Source organism: Trachinotus anak, unplaced genomic scaffold (genome assembly GCF_046630095.1).
Source record: "Trachinotus anak isolate AG129_WGS33_773 ecotype Australia unplaced genomic scaffold, CSIRO_AGI_Tana_v1 ptg000004l, whole genome shotgun sequence".
Classification (NCBI taxonomy): domain Eukaryota; kingdom Metazoa; phylum Chordata; class Actinopteri; order Carangiformes; family Carangidae; genus Trachinotus; species Trachinotus anak.
In genome coordinates, this window is record NW_027273855.1 from 14,374,265 (window position 1) to 14,392,163 (window position 17,899).

Genomic DNA, 17,899 nt, shown 5'->3' on the forward strand with positions numbered 1-17,899 from the left:
TGAGTGTAATGGACCTCTCCATCAGTGAACCCTCAAGGAAAGTGAGAGTGCAGAAACAGAATGTGTCTACCAGTCCTGTCAACACAGCTTGTTGCCTCATCACTGTCATGGGCATTGGTTGCAGCTGTCGATCAACAATGCTGCGAGATCTCTCTTTTTCTGCCTCCAATTACAGGACCCCAGTGCCTCACTGCTGCCCACACATCCCTGGGAACCCATAGCCATTGGCTACTAAACATCAAGGTGACAACTCAATGTGACAGAATACTGCAAAAACAGTTCTTACAGCCCTATTGCCATCTTGTCAATCATGTGGTGTCTATGAGATCAACACATGACATTTAAGTCACAGGAGGAGGGTTTTATTTCCTACCAAGCCACTGGGAAATGCAAAACAGAGGTGACTTTTTGATCAACGAGGCAGCAGGAGGTGTCCAAATTGCTGCCGGTGTGACGAGACAACGTGGCTCACAGCTCTAAAAGGTCAGCTGACATTGGGGAATAGGAGCTGTGAATCAACACGGTCAGCAATGAAGTGTGAGCTTGTCACCGTTCTCCTAAGAGTTAAAGCCCAAATCAGACAGCTGGGTGACAGGCAGGGGTAAATCTGTGGCTTCTCTCTATCTGTGGGTGTGTGATTCTCTATGAGCATTAATGAATCTGTTTCTGGTGTAAAACCTACCCTGAGGTTGTCTGGACGGGTGATAGACCTGCAAGTCAAAGGGCTGTGTGTTGGTACGCTGGACTACAGTGACATTGTGTCCTGTCCATTTGTTGGCTTTGGCCAGAGTGTTAGTCCTCCAGTCAGTCCAGTAGACCTCGCCTCCATACATGGTAACAGCAAAGGGGTGGGACAAATACTCATGACCCCGCAACACTTCAATCAGCCCAGAACCGTCGTACATAGCAGAGTAGATAGCATCTGACCTGGAGAGGGATTAAGGCAGAGATGTATACTTTACATACCAGGGGGAACATGTGCATCAGCTTAAGTATATCCATGTTGCTTAAGTTACTAGATGAGTGTGTAGTTTTACATAAGCATAGCACCTCTGGATGTTTATTAAAAAATGTATAAAAACAAGAAAAAAAGCAAAAAGGCTTGGCGAGTGAGTGATGCAATCAGTGAGTGGGTGGGTGCAGTGAAATGAGAGCACGCTGTATATTCAGAGACTAATGGCAAATGCTACCTGGCATCAATCCAGACAATGCGTCTTTCCATGTAGTCCACAGTGAGTCCGTTGGGCCAGCCGCCACTGCCTGTTTCCCTATGGATGGTGCGTCTGCCTTCACCACTCATAGATGCTGCCTCAATCCTGGGCAGGCTGGCATCCCAGTCTGTCCAAAACAGAATACTGCAGACAGAAAATAATCAGCGTGAGGAGGGATTATCACAGATGTGTATACAGTGTATACATGCCACTTTCAAAGAGAATACTGTTGGAGGAATGTATCCTACACTGAGACGTTGTTGCCAGTAGAATGAACTGAAAATAAAATGTAGGAACAACACATACATGTAAAGGGTGTTTGTGGCTCGGGAATGCCTTGTTCTATCTCCCTTACCCATCACGAGGGTCTAGAGCAATAGCGCGGGGATGCTCCACCTCTCCAGCCAGCAGGGTGGTTCTCATGGTCCCATCCAGTTTGGCCACCTCAATTTGGTCCAGATTGCTCTCTACCCAGTAGATGTTTCCTGCTATCCAGTCCACAGCCAGGCCTTCTGGAGTAGCCAGTCCATACTGGATCACCACCTCAAAGCTGGTCAGGGCTAGATCGGAACACACAGAGAAATCGAAACTTAAACCCAAGACTGATCACTGCATTTTATGGCATTTTATTGTTCGTGGTCTTTAAAGCAGAAAAAGAGGGGTTTAATTCAGTAAATTTAGTTTAATAGCTTGGCTCATGTCACATTCTCAAGGGTGAGCAAATCTCTAGCCAACACATATGGTTCATTGCAAAAAAAAAAAAAAAAGAAATCCCTGACAAACACAGAATTGTTTAGAATTCTTTACTCTTACAGAATCCGTCAGTGAATGGCATGCACTGCTGCTGTGTCTGTCAGTGTGACTTCGAGCAGCAATATCTTCCCAACCCCACTGCCCCACTTCTAAGAAAGACCTCCCTCTCTTTTTATTATTTCCCAGAAACCACTGGCTGTCATGCAAACTAAGTGCAAAACCAAAATGTGTCATCATCTCTGGCTGAAGGCGATCAGACAAGTTCTTCACAAGTCCTTCCAGTAGTAATTAGAGGGAGTGGGATAGGTCTTCTTCACAGTTTGCTTTAAGGAATATTGGGGTTATGTGTATGCGTGGATATGGGTATCTTTATTAAGCAGTTGGCACTACCCAGTGTATGCCAACAACTTTGGAGATGCTGAAATTGCTTTAACAACAAGCAACAGGAGCTGATGTATGAGTTGTTCACAATGAAGAAGCCCTGTTTTAATGGTGAAGTTGGAGGGCTGGGAACTGGAACTAAAGTGTGTTGTGCCTCCTACGCTACATCAGTGTTCTGGCTGCAGTCACGCACAGCGAGTACTGAGATAAATGGGAAGAGACAAAGCCTTCCGTGTGCCCCCTAAGTGCTGTGCTGGGAACACAACCTTGATTGGCAAGGAGACCTGGGGTTTTGGAGCAGGAAAGGCCAACCGTGACCTGGGAGATTTATTCAGGGTCACAGACCGCCACTGCTGACCACAGACTCTTTTTAAAAACCTTTGGCTCTGAAAAATTACAGAGTGTATTTGCTCAGCGGAAGTTAATTTCTGAGAAATGCACAGTTAAGCACAAACACGATTTGCTATCTCAGAAGGAACAATCCACTTTACTATTTTTATTTTACTTACAAAGAGATGACACTGAAAAATGAACTCATTATAATGTAAATTACACCGTTCTGAGTGGGCATTCATTCCACCACCCCATCTATCTTCCTGCGTAACCTAAAATTACAGGAAGCTGTAGCTGGCTTCCTCACCTCCATTTTCAGACAGTTTCCCACGGTAGATCTTGTCCTCCACGACATCAGTCCAGTACAGTGTGCTCTGGTTGAGGTGAAAGTCTAAGGCGATGGTGTTCCTCAGGCCTGGCACCAGCACACTGAACTCCCCCTTGTGAAGCTCAATCCTTCTGATCTCATGGCGGTTGGAGAAAATGATGAAAGGCTTGAAGGGATCTGAGGGCAAAGAAATAACACCCAGAGAAGTGTTAGCATCTTACTGTAGAAATCTCATCACAAAACCCCTTTTTGGTCTTGGCTCAAACCCTGCCACAGCTGTCTACATCCCCCCTATCTGTCCCTTCCAAAGAAAAAAATGATATGACTAAAGGGGTTTGCTGCTAACTTTCTGAGAAAAAAAAACCTTTACACTATGATGCATTAAATACTGCACATACATACAGTAGAATCAGCATTTTACAGCTTCTTCAGCAAAGTAACAAGACCAGGTCAAGACATAGTATTTGGCTGGACCACCTATGGTCAAATCAGCAAACACATAAATTAAAGACAAAGACAGCGCTGTGATTTTGGCTATATTTACTGTAAAATGATCAGTCAGAGAGAAAGTTAGAATCGACAAAACATTCTTATTTTGTCTCTCATTCAGCTCACAGCCTCTGTCTGTCTGGGAGCCTTTATTTAACCTCAACTCCAGAACATGGCAGACTTTTATTTGAGGCAGGTCTTTATTTCCAACTCCCTCTGTTTGATATCTATAATTGGTCATAGCAGTATTTTAGAACGAAGCCTCATTTTCAGTCACTCCCATTTGCCAAGTTAAAGTTACTGCATTAAGTAACAAACTCAACACTTCCTCTAAGCGTTTCAAATTTAAAGTGTTTCAGTGGACAGAAACCCTTTATTTCTTAACAGGGCTTTTAAATGTTGTGCTGCAGTAAGGGTAATGTCTTATCTCTGGTCTCTGGTGTTTCTGTTGTTTACATGCTATTCAGATCTGCTAGTTTCTTTAGCTTAGCAGTTAGTGATAGCCCCAGTTGGCATCCATACACAGTCCGAGGTTTATACCCAGTTTGTTTGAAAAAAAGTCTATAAATCCAGCGACAATGCACTAAGTTAGCAACACTGCAGGCTGTAAACATGCCTCTAACAGAATCTGTTTGTGCCTGAAACTAGTGGTGGAAATATGATCACTCAGTCAGTCAGTCTGTCAGGGACATTCCAGATTATAGGGCTGGCCCCACTGTTGCAGTCCAACAAAAAATTTGTTGCTCTCAATCTGAAGCCAAAAAGAAACTCTTCAATTTGTACTAGTGAATAAAGTCTTTATGCCAAAAGTCCTTGTCTTTGCTTACCAGTGCTTTTGCAGCTCTCCATGTCAGCCTCCAGCTCCCAGCCCTCATAGCACGAACACTTGACGCTGGATTTCTCCTGCTCGCACTTCTGGCTGCACTTGAGGTGTTTGGCACAGAAGCTCTGGATCTGGCAGGTCTTGTTGTCAGCTCCCAGCTCCATGCCCAGGGGACAAGAGCACATGAAGCCCTCCCCGGGAATGATGCTACAGTTGTGACTACAACCACCATTGTCCAATGAACACAGGTCTGCATGCAAGAAATAGAGATAGAAAGGTTGGCGTATATCTGAGACAGGAGAGCACTGAGCTCTGTGTGTGTATAGTGTCTGTGGTGTTTTGATTATCAGAGGACAGAATAAGCAGGTACTGAAATACAGTTTCATGTTGTGCTTTATGTGTAGAAATGTTTTTGTGTGTAAAGAATGTTTTACCACAAAGTTTCTCGTCAGAGCCATCGGGACAATCATCAGTGCCATCACACAGCTTCTCAGCAGGCAGACAGATGGAGTCGTTGGTAGCACACATGTGGTGAGACAACTTGCACACCAACGCCTCGCAGTTATCCTCATCAGAGTTGTCCTCACAGTCACTGTCACCATCACATACCCAGGCCTTGCTAATGCAGCGAGCTGACAAAACCACAAAACATCAACTTTGAGCTTTTGTAGTCTTAACACTTGCATCTTAATATATTCATGAAGATCAGTTTAAACAAGTTTTAGTGCCTGGTAACGCACCTTTATAACAAGGTTTAGGACAAAATTCAATTAATTTTAATGAAATTACGACAGTCAGTGGACTTGCTCAGGAAGGCAAAGGGAATTCAACTTTTGTAGAACTGAATTCGAGAGCAGCCATTGCATGACGCACAAGCAAATACATTTTCCAGTGCCTCTGTCTAGGGTGACTGGCCATTTACCCTTCCACTTGTTAGTCCTAATTTGTCAGAGGATAAAACTGAATTTTTAGGAATAGGAAAGGTTCATCAATCTTAACCTCTGTTGTGTAAGACAGCTTAAAGCATCCTTACCAGAGTCCCTGCAGCTGAACTTGACTGCAGGGTCGCACATGTGGGTAACACCTTCACAGTTGTTCTCATCACTCAGGTCCATGCAGTCTGTATCACCATCGCAGCGCCAGCGCATGGGAATGCACAGGCCGTCCATCCGACACTGGAACTCATCTACGTGGCAGCCGCCTGGAGGACGGGTGGCTGCACAGAAAACAGCAAGACACAGTGTGACAGTTAGCCAACAAAAAAGATGGAGTGTGCACTTAACCAATGTCAAGGAAGCAATAAAATATCATTACAAGTCAGCAAATGAAAAATAACCAGACTGGAATCACAAACCAGCAGACAACAGGCAGGCAGACCACACAGACACCCTCGCGCACAGACACACATAGCCAAAAAGAGAAAGAACAGGGTATTCTAGACATTAATTAATGTGTAGGTATGCTGGGAAACTGGTTAACAACCTGACACTGAGCCAAGTTAAACAACAATGACACACACAGCTCACTGACTGATGTCACAGGCAGATTAAAGGCACCACTGAGGAGGTGGCACAATGACATCCCCTCATGGCAAAGGTCAACGCTTGGCACGACTTAAGCAGGAAATGGGCCGGAGACCTTTCAACACAGAATACAATATACAGGAGGAGAAGGCGACAGTATTGCTGTTTTATTTCAGCTAATGACTTCCAAACAGCAAGCCAAGAGAACTGACAAACACACACACAGCCAGACACACACAGAGCAGAGCACAGATTGCTCATTAGACCAACAGGTCACGCTGCGCCCCGTTTTTGCATGCTGGGACTTGACAGCAGTTGGCTGCATTTCTGCATGGATCAAACAGAAGATACAACACCAATACACACACAGTGTAGATGAGCATATGCTTCCACAGCTGAAGAATAAGTACATCACTGTGCTATGACAATGTCATAGTCACTGTCACAAAAAGTGGTTAACTCGGCGTTCCAAAGTAGTCCAACATGACCACCAGTTATTTTAAACTCTCAACATGTAGACGCATGTCGCTTGCGGCAGAGTCAAAACATGTGTGCCATTTGCACAAGACCTTGAAAGAGTTTAATTGTTATCTAACCACAAAACATAATCACATCCTGCACAGTGCACCAGAGAGGATTTGCTGTAAGTGATAAGTGGAAGCCAGGGGGCAGGCCGGGGCATGAGGAGGGCGGGAAATGAGACGGAGAGGAGGAAGATCCAGTCTGCATTACAATAACCTCTTAACATCTGCAAACAGCAACATGTAAACACTGTGAAATACAATACATGATGTGATGTAAGCTTAACTTAAGCAGAGCACAAACACAAGTTTTATCTCAAACAATGAGGGAGACAATGCCATAAAAAAATCGTAAAGCAGTGCTATTTCAGTTTGGCACACACAGTATTGTTTCCTACCCTGGTTGGTACAGTTGGCATGAGTTTCATCACTGTAATCTCCACAGTCATTGTCGCCGTCACAGGTCCAGTATTCTGGGATGCAGCGACCACTGTTACATTTGAACTGGACGCTGGAGCAAGAATGGCTGCAGCCTGCTTCGTCACTGTTATCCCCGCAGTCATTATCTGTACATGAGCACACACACAAGATTTGATTGTCAGCTGCTGGACTGTTTTAAAGTGCAGCTTCATGGAAAGTGAAGGGCGTCTCAGAGGATGATGCTCACCGTTGTCACAGCGCCAGTTGATGTTGATGCAGCGGCCGTTGGCGCAAGTGAACTGTGTCAGAGGGAAGCAGGTTGGGTATGCTGGGAACAGAGGAGAGTCAAAAAGCAAGTATATTTGACATCTCAAACCAAATTATCTGCTATTTGTGCAAAAAGCAGCAGAACGTGAACGCAGTAAAGACTCACCACAGGAGTCTGGTTCATCAGAGCGGTCTCCACAGTCGTCATCCAGGTCACATGTCCAGGAGATGGGGATGCAGCGCCCACTGGCACAGGGGTACTGGTTCGGTGGGCACGTACGAGCTAGCAGGGGAACAACATGTAAAACAGTTAAGTGTTGTAAAAAGTCCTCTTTTCTTTTGCAATGTCCCTGACTCAACATTCCAGCTTGCAATAAGTCATCGCTGTTAAGAAAAGACATCCACAAACACCTTATAGATTACAGTTTGATTTAATTTTATATATTTCATTGCTACAAATAGTGATTAATAGTAAGTGTGTCCCAAACACAGCACACTGGCTTTATCTTAATTGAGTTAAAGGCAATTTGTAATCTCCTTCAATTTATTGAGATACTGAGACAGCTCTTACAAAAGCAACGAATGGTGCTGGCCAAGGACCATTGCTGCGTTTTAGACCATTATCGTTGAAGCAGTAGATCAATACATTCTCCTGGACAGTTTGTAAAAATCACGCAGGCATCAACCACACTAATAGGCAGGTTCCAATACGTCTGCTGCAAATGCAACTTGTCTGTCTGCCCAAAGTTTCATTAGTCCAGTGATTCTCCTTTTATTTCTCTCTTAATGTCAACCAACATGTTTCCTCTCACTAATCACATTTTTGACAAAAAATCTTTCATTCATTTATTGATTGATCCTGTAGTCCCACCCATATGATTCAAAACTTAATCTCTCTTACTCCCTCTTGTCATAGTCAGGTGTTTAAAATTCTCATCATCTAACAACAAAAACCCAAGCTGCACATCATGACTTGATGCATGTCATATTATATATTCATTCGCCCAATCTGACAGCAGCGTTGCTTCTGATGACATCCATCTTTACAACGTATTAAAAACCTGCCACACAGGTACTAAATTCCAACTGTGCCTCTCAAGATGAACGAAAAACTGAAATGATTTTTTTAAACTACAAAGAACAACATAATACGTACCAGAGCAAGTGGTGTTGGATTCATCTTCATCATTACCACAGTCATTGTCGCCATCGCACAGCCATCGCAGGGGGATACAGCGGTTGTTCTGGCACTTGAATCGGTCAGCAGGGCATGTGTGTTGGTCTGGAGGAAGAGAACAGAAAAGCATACATCAACACTTATTTCTTAAACATTAAACTAACACTGAGCACCCTGCTTTAATAATGTTTTGTGTTTGACAAATAAAGCTGTAATCCTTTTTGTATGTCACTTTAACTGAAGTGTAAAAAAACGATGAGTAGACCATCCAAGACAAACACGAGGGCCTGGTTCTCACTATCGCCTGATGAGGAAAAAGCTCGCCAGTCAAATTACGGCCACATTACACTGCATGGAAAGAGACAATCTTGGAAACTACAGTTTGCGCTCTGTCGGTTCACATTAGCTAGGACCTTTAAACACAATTTCTGTTTTTCTTTGTGTTGCTGTGTAACCATGACAATGACGTGGCACGCTTACGGCAGAGCTCAGGGGCCTCATCACTGTTGTCCAGACAATCGTTGTCCCCGTCACACTTCCAGCGCTCTTGGATGCAGCGGTTGTTCTTGCAGGCAAACTCCCCGGGCTGGCACTGGGGCGGGGGCATGTAGGAGGGGTTGGCTGGAGATGACATCAGGAGTAGGAACAGAAACAGATGGGCCACAGAGACAAGAGCAAAGTACCAAAACACAACAAATCTTTTTGGAGCCTAGGTGAGCTTTTGTCTCTTTTAAAGTCACAAAAATATTGGTGGCAATTCTTTACAATGTCTCTCCAGATTTGGAAAATGGAAATAGAAAGTACAGCCAAGAATTCTTTGACAGCCACAGCTCCTGCTGAGTAATGAATTTTCCATAGCCTTCCACATTGAACTTTGAAACCTCTCTACTGGTAAAGGTAAAGCAGCTAAGTACCTTTGCAGGTGACATTATCGACATCTAAGATTTGGTCGTCGGCACAGCCACAGGACCTGCCGTTGGGGATGGCAAGACACAGGCTGCTACAGCCGCCGTTGTTAACTCGACACGCATTGGAGCCTAAACAAAAAGACAAACCAAGAAGACAGACTGAGTACAGTAATCACAATATACTCATCAGCTCATTTTGAATAGTTAAATTGCACTTGTCATTAGGTCATTATAATCCATAACAGGGAGATGTACCTTGCTGCTGGTGTGCATCGTACACTCTGATCTCAAAGATGGGTGGCCTCTCATTGCGTAGCAGGGTGACTGTCTTAGTGACCTGGTCCAGTTTATAAATGCTGCCGCCACGATATTCATTCCAAAAGAGGAATTGTTTGTAATGACATAATCCAAAGGCGTGGTTAAGCTCCTGCCCCTCATACACCACCTGTTCAAATCAGGAAAAAGAGAAGGTTTATATCACCTGTGTTCAAATTGATCAGCATAAAGTTATGACCAAATTGTTGGAAGTGAGCTTTTTTTTTTTTTTTAAATAATGTGGAGCAGTATCAGCTGAAAATACTGGAGCACACTACCATCTACACATATTCCCTGAGCATTACAAACCTTTCGCTCTGTTGTGTTAAGGTAAACCAACTCAATACGGTCGTAGTAGGCGTCTACCCAGTACAGTATGCCCTGGGGAATGTCCAGACTCAAGCCGTTGGGCCACAGCACAGTTTTGCTAGTCAGGAACACTTGATGATGTGACCCGTCCATCCAAGCTTTCTTTATCTTCCCTCTGTTGCTCTCTGTGGGGTCCTCCTCCCAGTCAGTCCAGTACATCCATCTGGGAGAAGAGAAGACATCACATTCAGAAGGCATGTGTGATAAGACATTTCTTCTGGAGACACCATGATGAAACTATCTTTGATGGAACATCCCACGACAAAAAAAAGGAGCACTATCGAAAAATCCTTTGAAAACTCACCAGCTCCCACTCACCAGTGTAACCAATGAGTTCAACTAAAATCTACAGAACACACAGCCCACGTAGCTGCAAGTAACAAAAACTAAGACCATCGTCTCCCACTACTGAATGATGCTGCAGCCAAAAGTTAGAACTTCAACATAGCATTTATGAGAAAAGAACACCCATTAAAATAACAATACCCTTCCCTCTAGTTTCTCACCCATGCTGGGGGTCCACCACAATGGCACGAGGATGACTCATCTTTCCCTCAATGAGAGTCTTGCGGGTCTGTGAAGCCTTCTCCAGCCTGGCAACACTGATAGTCTTCTTAGGCCCATCATCTGTCCAATAGAGATTACCTCCCATCCAGTCTACTGCTATCCCCTCTACTGTGTGGATACCTGAGATAAGCAAAAAAAGCCGGTGTGAAAAAGGAACTATTAGCTGGCCAATTCAGGATGAATATGAAGAGAAAAAAGTGAAAATGATATGGAATAACCTGACTGAATTCTTATCCTCACAAAATTATTTGTAGCACCTAGAAAGTAGAAATAGACTCCAAATTCCTGTGCTATCATTTCATTCTTACCTTCCTTTAGTATGGTGTCTCTCTCTGTGCCGTCTATCTTCTGTCGGCCAATTATGTAGCTGGTGGCATCTGCGAAGTAGATGAATTCACTGGCGGCGTGGAAATCCAGAGCTCGGGGGTTCATTAGGTTCTCAATGGGAATCATGTACTCATCAGGAACCTTAGCATTCATGTCCATGCCCCTGATGATTCCAGGACGACCCTTACCATACACCAAGAACAATTCATGGTCTGGTTCTGCAGAGGAAGAAGAAACATTCTCAATAATGATAGTAATTTTGGAACCACTATTATTTCATTGTATTCATCAATCACTGCTGATGGTAATGGGAAGCGGTTCATATCTTTGTCAAATCAAAATGTTCCCTAATTTTTGATACTCACTCTTGCAGGACTTGCCATCACTGCCAAGGCTGAACCCAGAGCGACAGCGGCAGGTACGGGTCTTGTGGCTGTTGCTAAGCAGACAGATGTCAGAACAACCTCCAGCCTTCCCAAACTGATCCAGGGCACAGGCATGGCTGCGTACTAAGTAAGCAAAGACAGCAGGGCACAAAAACAACAGTCATGAAATAGTAAATGTTATAAGCGGACATGCATCAAATGTGTCAGCAGGCGAGTTCAAATTTGAGCTGGGCCTCCCTGAGTAAGCACCTTGAGGTTGGCGTCTCTGGTGGTACACGTGGAGTGCGGCTCCCCGGTCTACCCGCGTCACCACCTGAAAGTCAGAGCTGTTGAAGCGGTTCACTCGGATCACGCTTGTCTTGGGGTTGAGGTTGCCTTCATCGGAGTTTGTAGCATACAGATAGTTCTCAAATACAGTCAGTCCGTATAGGTGCTCAATCTGAAATACAGTGACACAAAAATGCAGCAAAATTAAAACCCTGTCTTGAGTTTGCTGTTGAAAATGCTGATGTTTTAAGCAAAACAGCTCATGGTGCATGACTAATAGCTTGTGTGATATCATTTGTGTACACATTTTTATCACTGCCGGGCAAATTCTGCATAACGAAACTTTCCTAACAAACTGTTTATCAGTATAAGACAGACAACCACAGACAGAGACAGACACACAGATAAAGAGAGAGTGTTTGTGCAAACTTGGCACAGGGCAGCATAATGGCTCCACTTCCCATCTGCTGTTAAACAGAGAGGTTTTACTTTCTATAAGGGTCTGTTCTGTGCAGCTCTCCTCTACTGTCAGAAAGATGTATGGGTTGGGATCATATTACCTTCCCCCACCTCTCACAGATACACACAAACACCACCGCCACCACCAACCGCCCCAACACAGTCCCGATTTCATTAAGATCATTACTCCACTATAAGTTTGAACCAAGCTTAATTCGGGCCAGACTAATATGTTTAGAGAGGCACTGGCCAGGAAAATCACACACTCCTTAAGTAATCTCAATCAAGGCAATAAAAAGGACTTATCCCCAGGAGAGGAGGACTGTCTTTGTCTAGATACACAGGAGACAACTAAAAATTAGTACTGGTGTTAAAGAAGGTGAGATTAAATCAATGATGATACAGATTTGGAAAAACAGATGTCTCATGTTCTCAAAGGGAAGATTAAAAAGTCAACAGGGACTCTGGGCTATTGCTGTTTGGTGAAACGCAACCTTGAAGCCTGAACAATCAGAAGCCTATTCTCGAGTGTATCTCTGTGTATGTTTGGGTGGAGTTGCTATTGTTTTGCATGTACACCAATCCCGCCACCTGTCAAACCTCACCAGCAGACCCTGGATGATGGTGTGTCGGTTTTTGCCCTCATAGTCGACCACTTCGATGTAATCCAGGTAGGCGTCAGCCCAGTACACCAGCCGGTTGACCAGGTCCAGGGTGATACCATGAGGGAAAACAATCTTACTGTCCACCAGCTTAGTGCGGTTCTGACCATCCATGTCACAGCGCTCCACCCTCGGTGTAGACCCATAGTCTGTGAAGAACACTTTACTGTAGCAGAAGAAGATGGAAGAAAGGATGGGAACGTATAGATGGAGGTATAGTGACAGAAAAAGGAATTTGATTAACAAGAGGAAATTATACAACTTAAAGTACTGGATGACTGCATTTGAAGTCATTATGTATCATAACACAATTAACCAAAACTGAGCAATATGTGTTACTCATTATAATGGATTTAAAATTATTTGCAGCACAGTGCAAAATAGAGAAGTGATACTTTGAAAAAAGGAACTACATCAGATCCCACATTCAGTATCAGGAACCTTAAACAGCCAACATGCAAGTGTCTACATGGTACACCAGTATTCGTCTAGGTTTCCATCTGGAGGAAGTGCTTTGATTTTTGACTGCCTGCTTGCTCAGCACGTTGTCTGATCATAAGACACCATTTTCCTCTCAAGCGTTGCTCAAACAGTATTGAGGGTAATGTTAGGTCAAGAGGGCTGGAGGGAAGTACAGACCCCATGGCTGGGTCCAAGGCAATGCCCTTAGGGTTATACAGCTCTTGGTCCAGCAGGGTCACACATGTCTGGCCGTTCTTGTTGCAGACAAACACCCGATCATCCACGTCATCCACAAAGTAGAAGTTTCCGGTCAGCCAGTCGATAGCCATCTGCTCCACATCTGAGAGGTGCAGAGAGGAGGAAAGTTACAAAAACAGAGCCTCATGAGAGTACAGTCATATAACTCTAGATCATATACCAGGATAAAATCATGGCATCACTTTATGATGCCATGACCCTCTCCTCAAGAGTACCCACGCTCTTGACAAACAAATAATAGCACTGAATTAATGAGCTTCTGTCCTGCCCTGCACTTGTCTTTGATTAAGGCAAGCAGTGCATGGGAGAGTGAAAGAAACACTAAAAGTGACTGATGTGGAGTGAGAGGTGATGGCCTGCACTTTCTAAACTGAACTCCTGTCAGCGGGCTTGAGCAGTGACACAGGACTCCCATGTGCAGGGAGACTCAAGACTCAAGATATGCAGATATGTTGCTTTATATAAAACTGACTGACTTATAATAAGCACTAAAAACGACAACAAACAGAAAGTCAGTTTAAGCAAGTTTTATTAGGACAAAGGGACTGTTTGACTATTTTTACTGTATAGGATCCCATATAAATTAACCAACATGACACAACACAGATAAGCTCCGAAAAATGGCTGACAGACTTAATAACGGTGTTTCAACTGTACAAACTTTCCCATGGGACCAAGAAGATTTTGAGGAACTCACAAACCTTACCTGTGTTTCAAGTGGAGGAACTAAAGACTAAAACATTGTTGACCGATCAAACACAAACATTAAACATTAAAAACAAAGTTATCCTGTCCGTCTTCGCGAACGAGTGAGAAAAATTTCAGTGTTAAAATTCACATAGCAACATACAGACGGGTGACCAGTTAAAGGAAAAAACACCATAGGGGGTCTTGATAACTTCAAACATTCTTTAAGTCTCTGGAATCTACTAGAGGCAAGGACACGTTTCCTCTAAAGATATTCTCTTATTTGGTGTTTTTTGCTGTTGGAGAAAGCTATCCAACACATTAGTCGAAAAACATGTGTGTTCAAATAGGTTTAGATTTGGTAACTGTGAAGGCCATAGCATATGATTCACATTATTTGAATACTCATCAATTTATCCAGCAAGGCCTTGTTCCTGTATTCACTGTCTCCTTACATATTTATCCCAGTTTTTTATTGACTTTGTCACACATCTGTTCATGTCAGACAGGAACTTAAAACATTTTTTTTTTTTGAAATCAGCAAAAGGGCTTTGCCATGGCAGCATAGAATCATGATACATGCATTTTAGGGATCAACCTGAATATCACTCAAGGTGACCCAAAATACTGTTGCAATGTGTCTCACAAAGGAATTTGAAATGATGTAACTGCACTGCTTACAAAGCCAAGCTAGAAAGAGGAAGCTTTGCAGATGGAGACCTTTATTTCACATATACCCCCAGCGCTGGGGGATGAAGCGCAAAGTTAGCTGTGGAAACATTTCTCCCTCCCTGAGAACTCTGTCCTGGATGAGAGTGGCTGCAGAAGTCCCAGACCACAGGGAGACCCAGCTCGAAGGGGGGCTTGAAGATACATACAGTCTTGTGTTTTAACAGCTGCCACTGCGCTTCCTTTCAAAGCAGAACACTGTACACACACATGCACATCACACAGGCTCACTATTCACACACACACACTATCAAAGTAACCACAGGTGTTTCTGCAGTTATTCCAAGGGACAACTTTGATGTTGGGGCATGACAGTGGGTTTTAACACTAACGACAGTGAGCTTGCCGTCAGCCCGCCTCAAGGCTTTGATTATTTAAAAAAAATTTAAAAATTAAAAACAAAACTGCAGTAGAGGCTCCAACAATGACAACCATGCTGCTGAGAGACAGCCAAATGAAGTTGCACAACAGAGCATACACACATCTGGACTCAATGTAGAAACCCCACCTACCAAAATGTACTCAGAGCTTCAAAAGGTCTGCGCCACTTGGGACTTACAGTATGCTTGCTGCAACAATAAAAGCAGAGTTGAGGAGAAAATGGGAAACTATAGAGGATTCTGGGATTGTAGCAGTGGTCGGGAAAGAAAAACAGATACGGGCCCACTGATGGTGAAATATATTCATAACAAAACATTAAAAGCTCTGGTGCACCTCCAGTCTGGAAATAATTTATTGGTAGATAGTCAACAATGGTGGTGGCCATCTCACATCTAAAAGGGAGATAACGGAAAATACATGAGCTAATAAAAAAATCAAAGTCAAAAGAACAGAAGGAGGGAGTAGAAACCAGTCCAAGTTGTTTCATAAACATCATAAACCAAGACTCTGACAAAGGGGGAAATTTGTCATGCAGCTAGAGGGGATAGTGATACTCCCATTGGTATCAGTTCTTAACCCATACTCCTCGAAAGGAGTCCAGCTGGAAGCTTGGCTGCACAAGGCATTGATTAGACTCATATAGAGCCACTTGTGCAACGCAGTGACTAATGCGTTGTGTAACAGCCTACAGCTAGTGGACCACCTCACCCAAAGAGCCAGCCAGTCTGTTGATGTCCTCACTCATTCAGCTTCTGGTAAGTGGAAAGTTTGCTGGGAAACTGAATGAACCCACCCCTTTCTCCTCTTCCAACAACCCTGCCCTCACAACCCCTTTTCACTTCCTGCCCTTAACACCTTCCAGCTCACACTACTCTGAGGAAACATTTCACAAACTGAGGGGGTCCTGCTGGCAACAACAAACACGCTTTCAACCCTGGTAACACAGGTATTTACATACAGGGCCACAGTTTCAAACTAGTCAAACACCTTGACTCTATTTGCATGTGTTTGCAAGTTTTCCTATATTTGTGTGTTAGTGCAAAGCAGAAAAGAATCATCATGTGGCTTCTATAATCCTCCCTGTGCCAAGAAGATCCTATTAATCTGTGTAAAAACCTCTTTGACCTCTCTAGAGCACAGTTTTAGAGTTGAGCGATTATGGTTTTCCATAAGGATCTGACATATGACCTCTATTTAAGAGGCAGTAATTCGTAGATGTTATGCCAGTTTGAAATCTCCCACTGCAGCAAGTGAAACAGAGAGGTCACTGGCTGGAAAGGAAGGTCTGATGACAGGGGTACTGTGGCAGACAACTTACTCTGTTTGGATGTAAGAATCATATAGTACACAGGCAGTCTATGTTTTAATATGTATCTTTCCCCATGAAACTATACGTTTATCATCAAATCTCGACATATATTCACAAAGACTTTCTGTGCGCATCAGTGCACAGAACAAAAAAGATGTTGAAAGAACAAAGACGAGTCAGGGAGAGGAAGAAGGGCTGAACGACGGACACAGAGACATGGGGAGAAGTGCTGGTCCCTGCTGTGGAGTTCCGCTCAGAGGGTGGAGAGGTTGGGATGAGAAGGCTCTGCTCCCCTTTTATCTTCCCAGTCAGGGAAATCACACATGCAAACAGAGCAAGCCACATCTGCAACCCTCGTCTACTTATCTGCCCTCGTCTCTCAGGCTCCCAGAAGCTATAAATCATCCTCTTCGTGTGAACCCTGCTCCAAAACCCTTGCCTCCATAGTTTCATCCACACCCATCTAAGGCCAATCCCCAGGTCTGCCCATCACACTTTTAGGAGTGCACCTGAGCCCTGCTTGTTATAAAACACAAAGTAGAAGTGACAGAGTCCATGTCGGTACCAATTATATAATCAGAATTTCTTTTGAAAGAGCAGGTTCCCCTTTAAGCAGAGGACAGGCAGATGGGTAAATCAGGAAGGACAGAGTTCACTCAGGTCAAGCTTAACTAACATTTTAAAGCAAGCGACCACATGGGAAACTATACATGCAACAAATGGCTTTGACTCCACTGAGATTCGCTAAATTAAGCAAGGGCTTTTGCTCTCTTATCGCAGCTGAAAGCCCCAAAAAAAATCAAAAAATGTGGAGTCATAGCCAAAGTGCAAAGAGAGTCTCTTGCCTGTCTGTTTGCTCCTCACAGTGTTGTATAGTGGATATAGACCACCTCACCAGAATAGAAGACTGCCTCCTCTAACAGCCTTAAAAGTTCATACACTTTTTTAAAAACAAAACAGAAGTTTTCAGGAAAAAGGAAAATTTGCGGCATTTCACACAAGTGCCATATATTTAATGACTGTGGCTATTGTCACGAGACAAGATACATCAGGGGTAAAGGGGCTTACCACCTCTGTTAAACACTTTCCTTGGGAAAACCCTTAAAATGCAGAGCCAGATGATGTCTCAGACATTATCATTATCTGATTACTTTGCCCTAATTATTGTGAAGACTGCAAAACCCTTTCCAAAATTTATCTGAAAGTCATTTACCGCATGTCTTGTTCCAAACTGCACTTTCTGATATCAACATCTGATTAGGTAAAACCTATCTAATCTTAAATGTTAGTTTTACTGAAATTACATTATTGCAACATTAAAGGAAAACAAAGTGTTACCGATAACACAAAAACCTCCTGCAACAACTGAGGATAATGAAAATAACACTGCAAGTCATTTCAGGTTGACTCAAATGCACAGGGCACAACAGAAGCATTTCATAGTGTTCACAAGTGACAGCACATAGACAGAAATATCAAATCTTAATTCATAAAAGGTAATATGTCACTAATTACTGGGTGCATGAGTCAAAGGTATCTGGGTGTGTGTATGTGTGTATGTGTGTGTGTGTGTGTGTGTGTGTGTGT

The 17,899-nt window shown here is 43.5% G+C and overlaps 1 protein-coding gene across 3 annotated transcripts in view; it reads right to left on the minus strand.

The window, feature by feature from the left end:
• Window positions 1-17,899, minus strand: part of lrp1ab (low density lipoprotein receptor-related protein 1Ab) — an 85,834-nt gene that overhangs the window by 31,960 nt on the left and 35,975 nt on the right. For all 3 annotated transcript variants that reach the window (XM_071476238.1, XM_071476237.1, XM_071476236.1), the window contains exons 7-27: window positions 13,126-13,288; window positions 12,430-12,652; window positions 11,348-11,537; window positions 11,078-11,221; window positions 10,694-10,930; window positions 10,325-10,505; window positions 9,759-9,981; window positions 9,390-9,579; window positions 9,141-9,263; window positions 8,707-8,847; window positions 8,206-8,331; window positions 7,216-7,332; window positions 7,030-7,110; window positions 6,761-6,928; window positions 5,352-5,534; window positions 4,753-4,950; window positions 4,323-4,568; window positions 2,986-3,183; window positions 1,567-1,771; window positions 1,191-1,355; window positions 683-927 (exon numbers count right to left, since the gene is read on the minus strand). In XM_071476238.1, coding sequence (XP_071332339.1) covers window positions 683-927; window positions 1,191-1,355; window positions 1,567-1,771; window positions 2,986-3,183; window positions 4,323-4,568; window positions 4,753-4,950; window positions 5,352-5,534; window positions 6,761-6,928; window positions 7,030-7,110; window positions 7,216-7,332; window positions 8,206-8,331; window positions 8,707-8,847; window positions 9,141-9,263; window positions 9,390-9,579; window positions 9,759-9,981; window positions 10,325-10,505; window positions 10,694-10,930; window positions 11,078-11,221; window positions 11,348-11,537; window positions 12,430-12,652; window positions 13,126-13,288 — 3,747 coding nt within the window. The remainder of the gene's footprint in view (window positions 1-682; window positions 928-1,190; window positions 1,356-1,566; window positions 1,772-2,985; window positions 3,184-4,322; window positions 4,569-4,752; window positions 4,951-5,351; window positions 5,535-6,760; window positions 6,929-7,029; window positions 7,111-7,215; window positions 7,333-8,205; window positions 8,332-8,706; window positions 8,848-9,140; window positions 9,264-9,389; window positions 9,580-9,758; window positions 9,982-10,324; window positions 10,506-10,693; window positions 10,931-11,077; window positions 11,222-11,347; window positions 11,538-12,429; window positions 12,653-13,125; window positions 13,289-17,899) is intronic.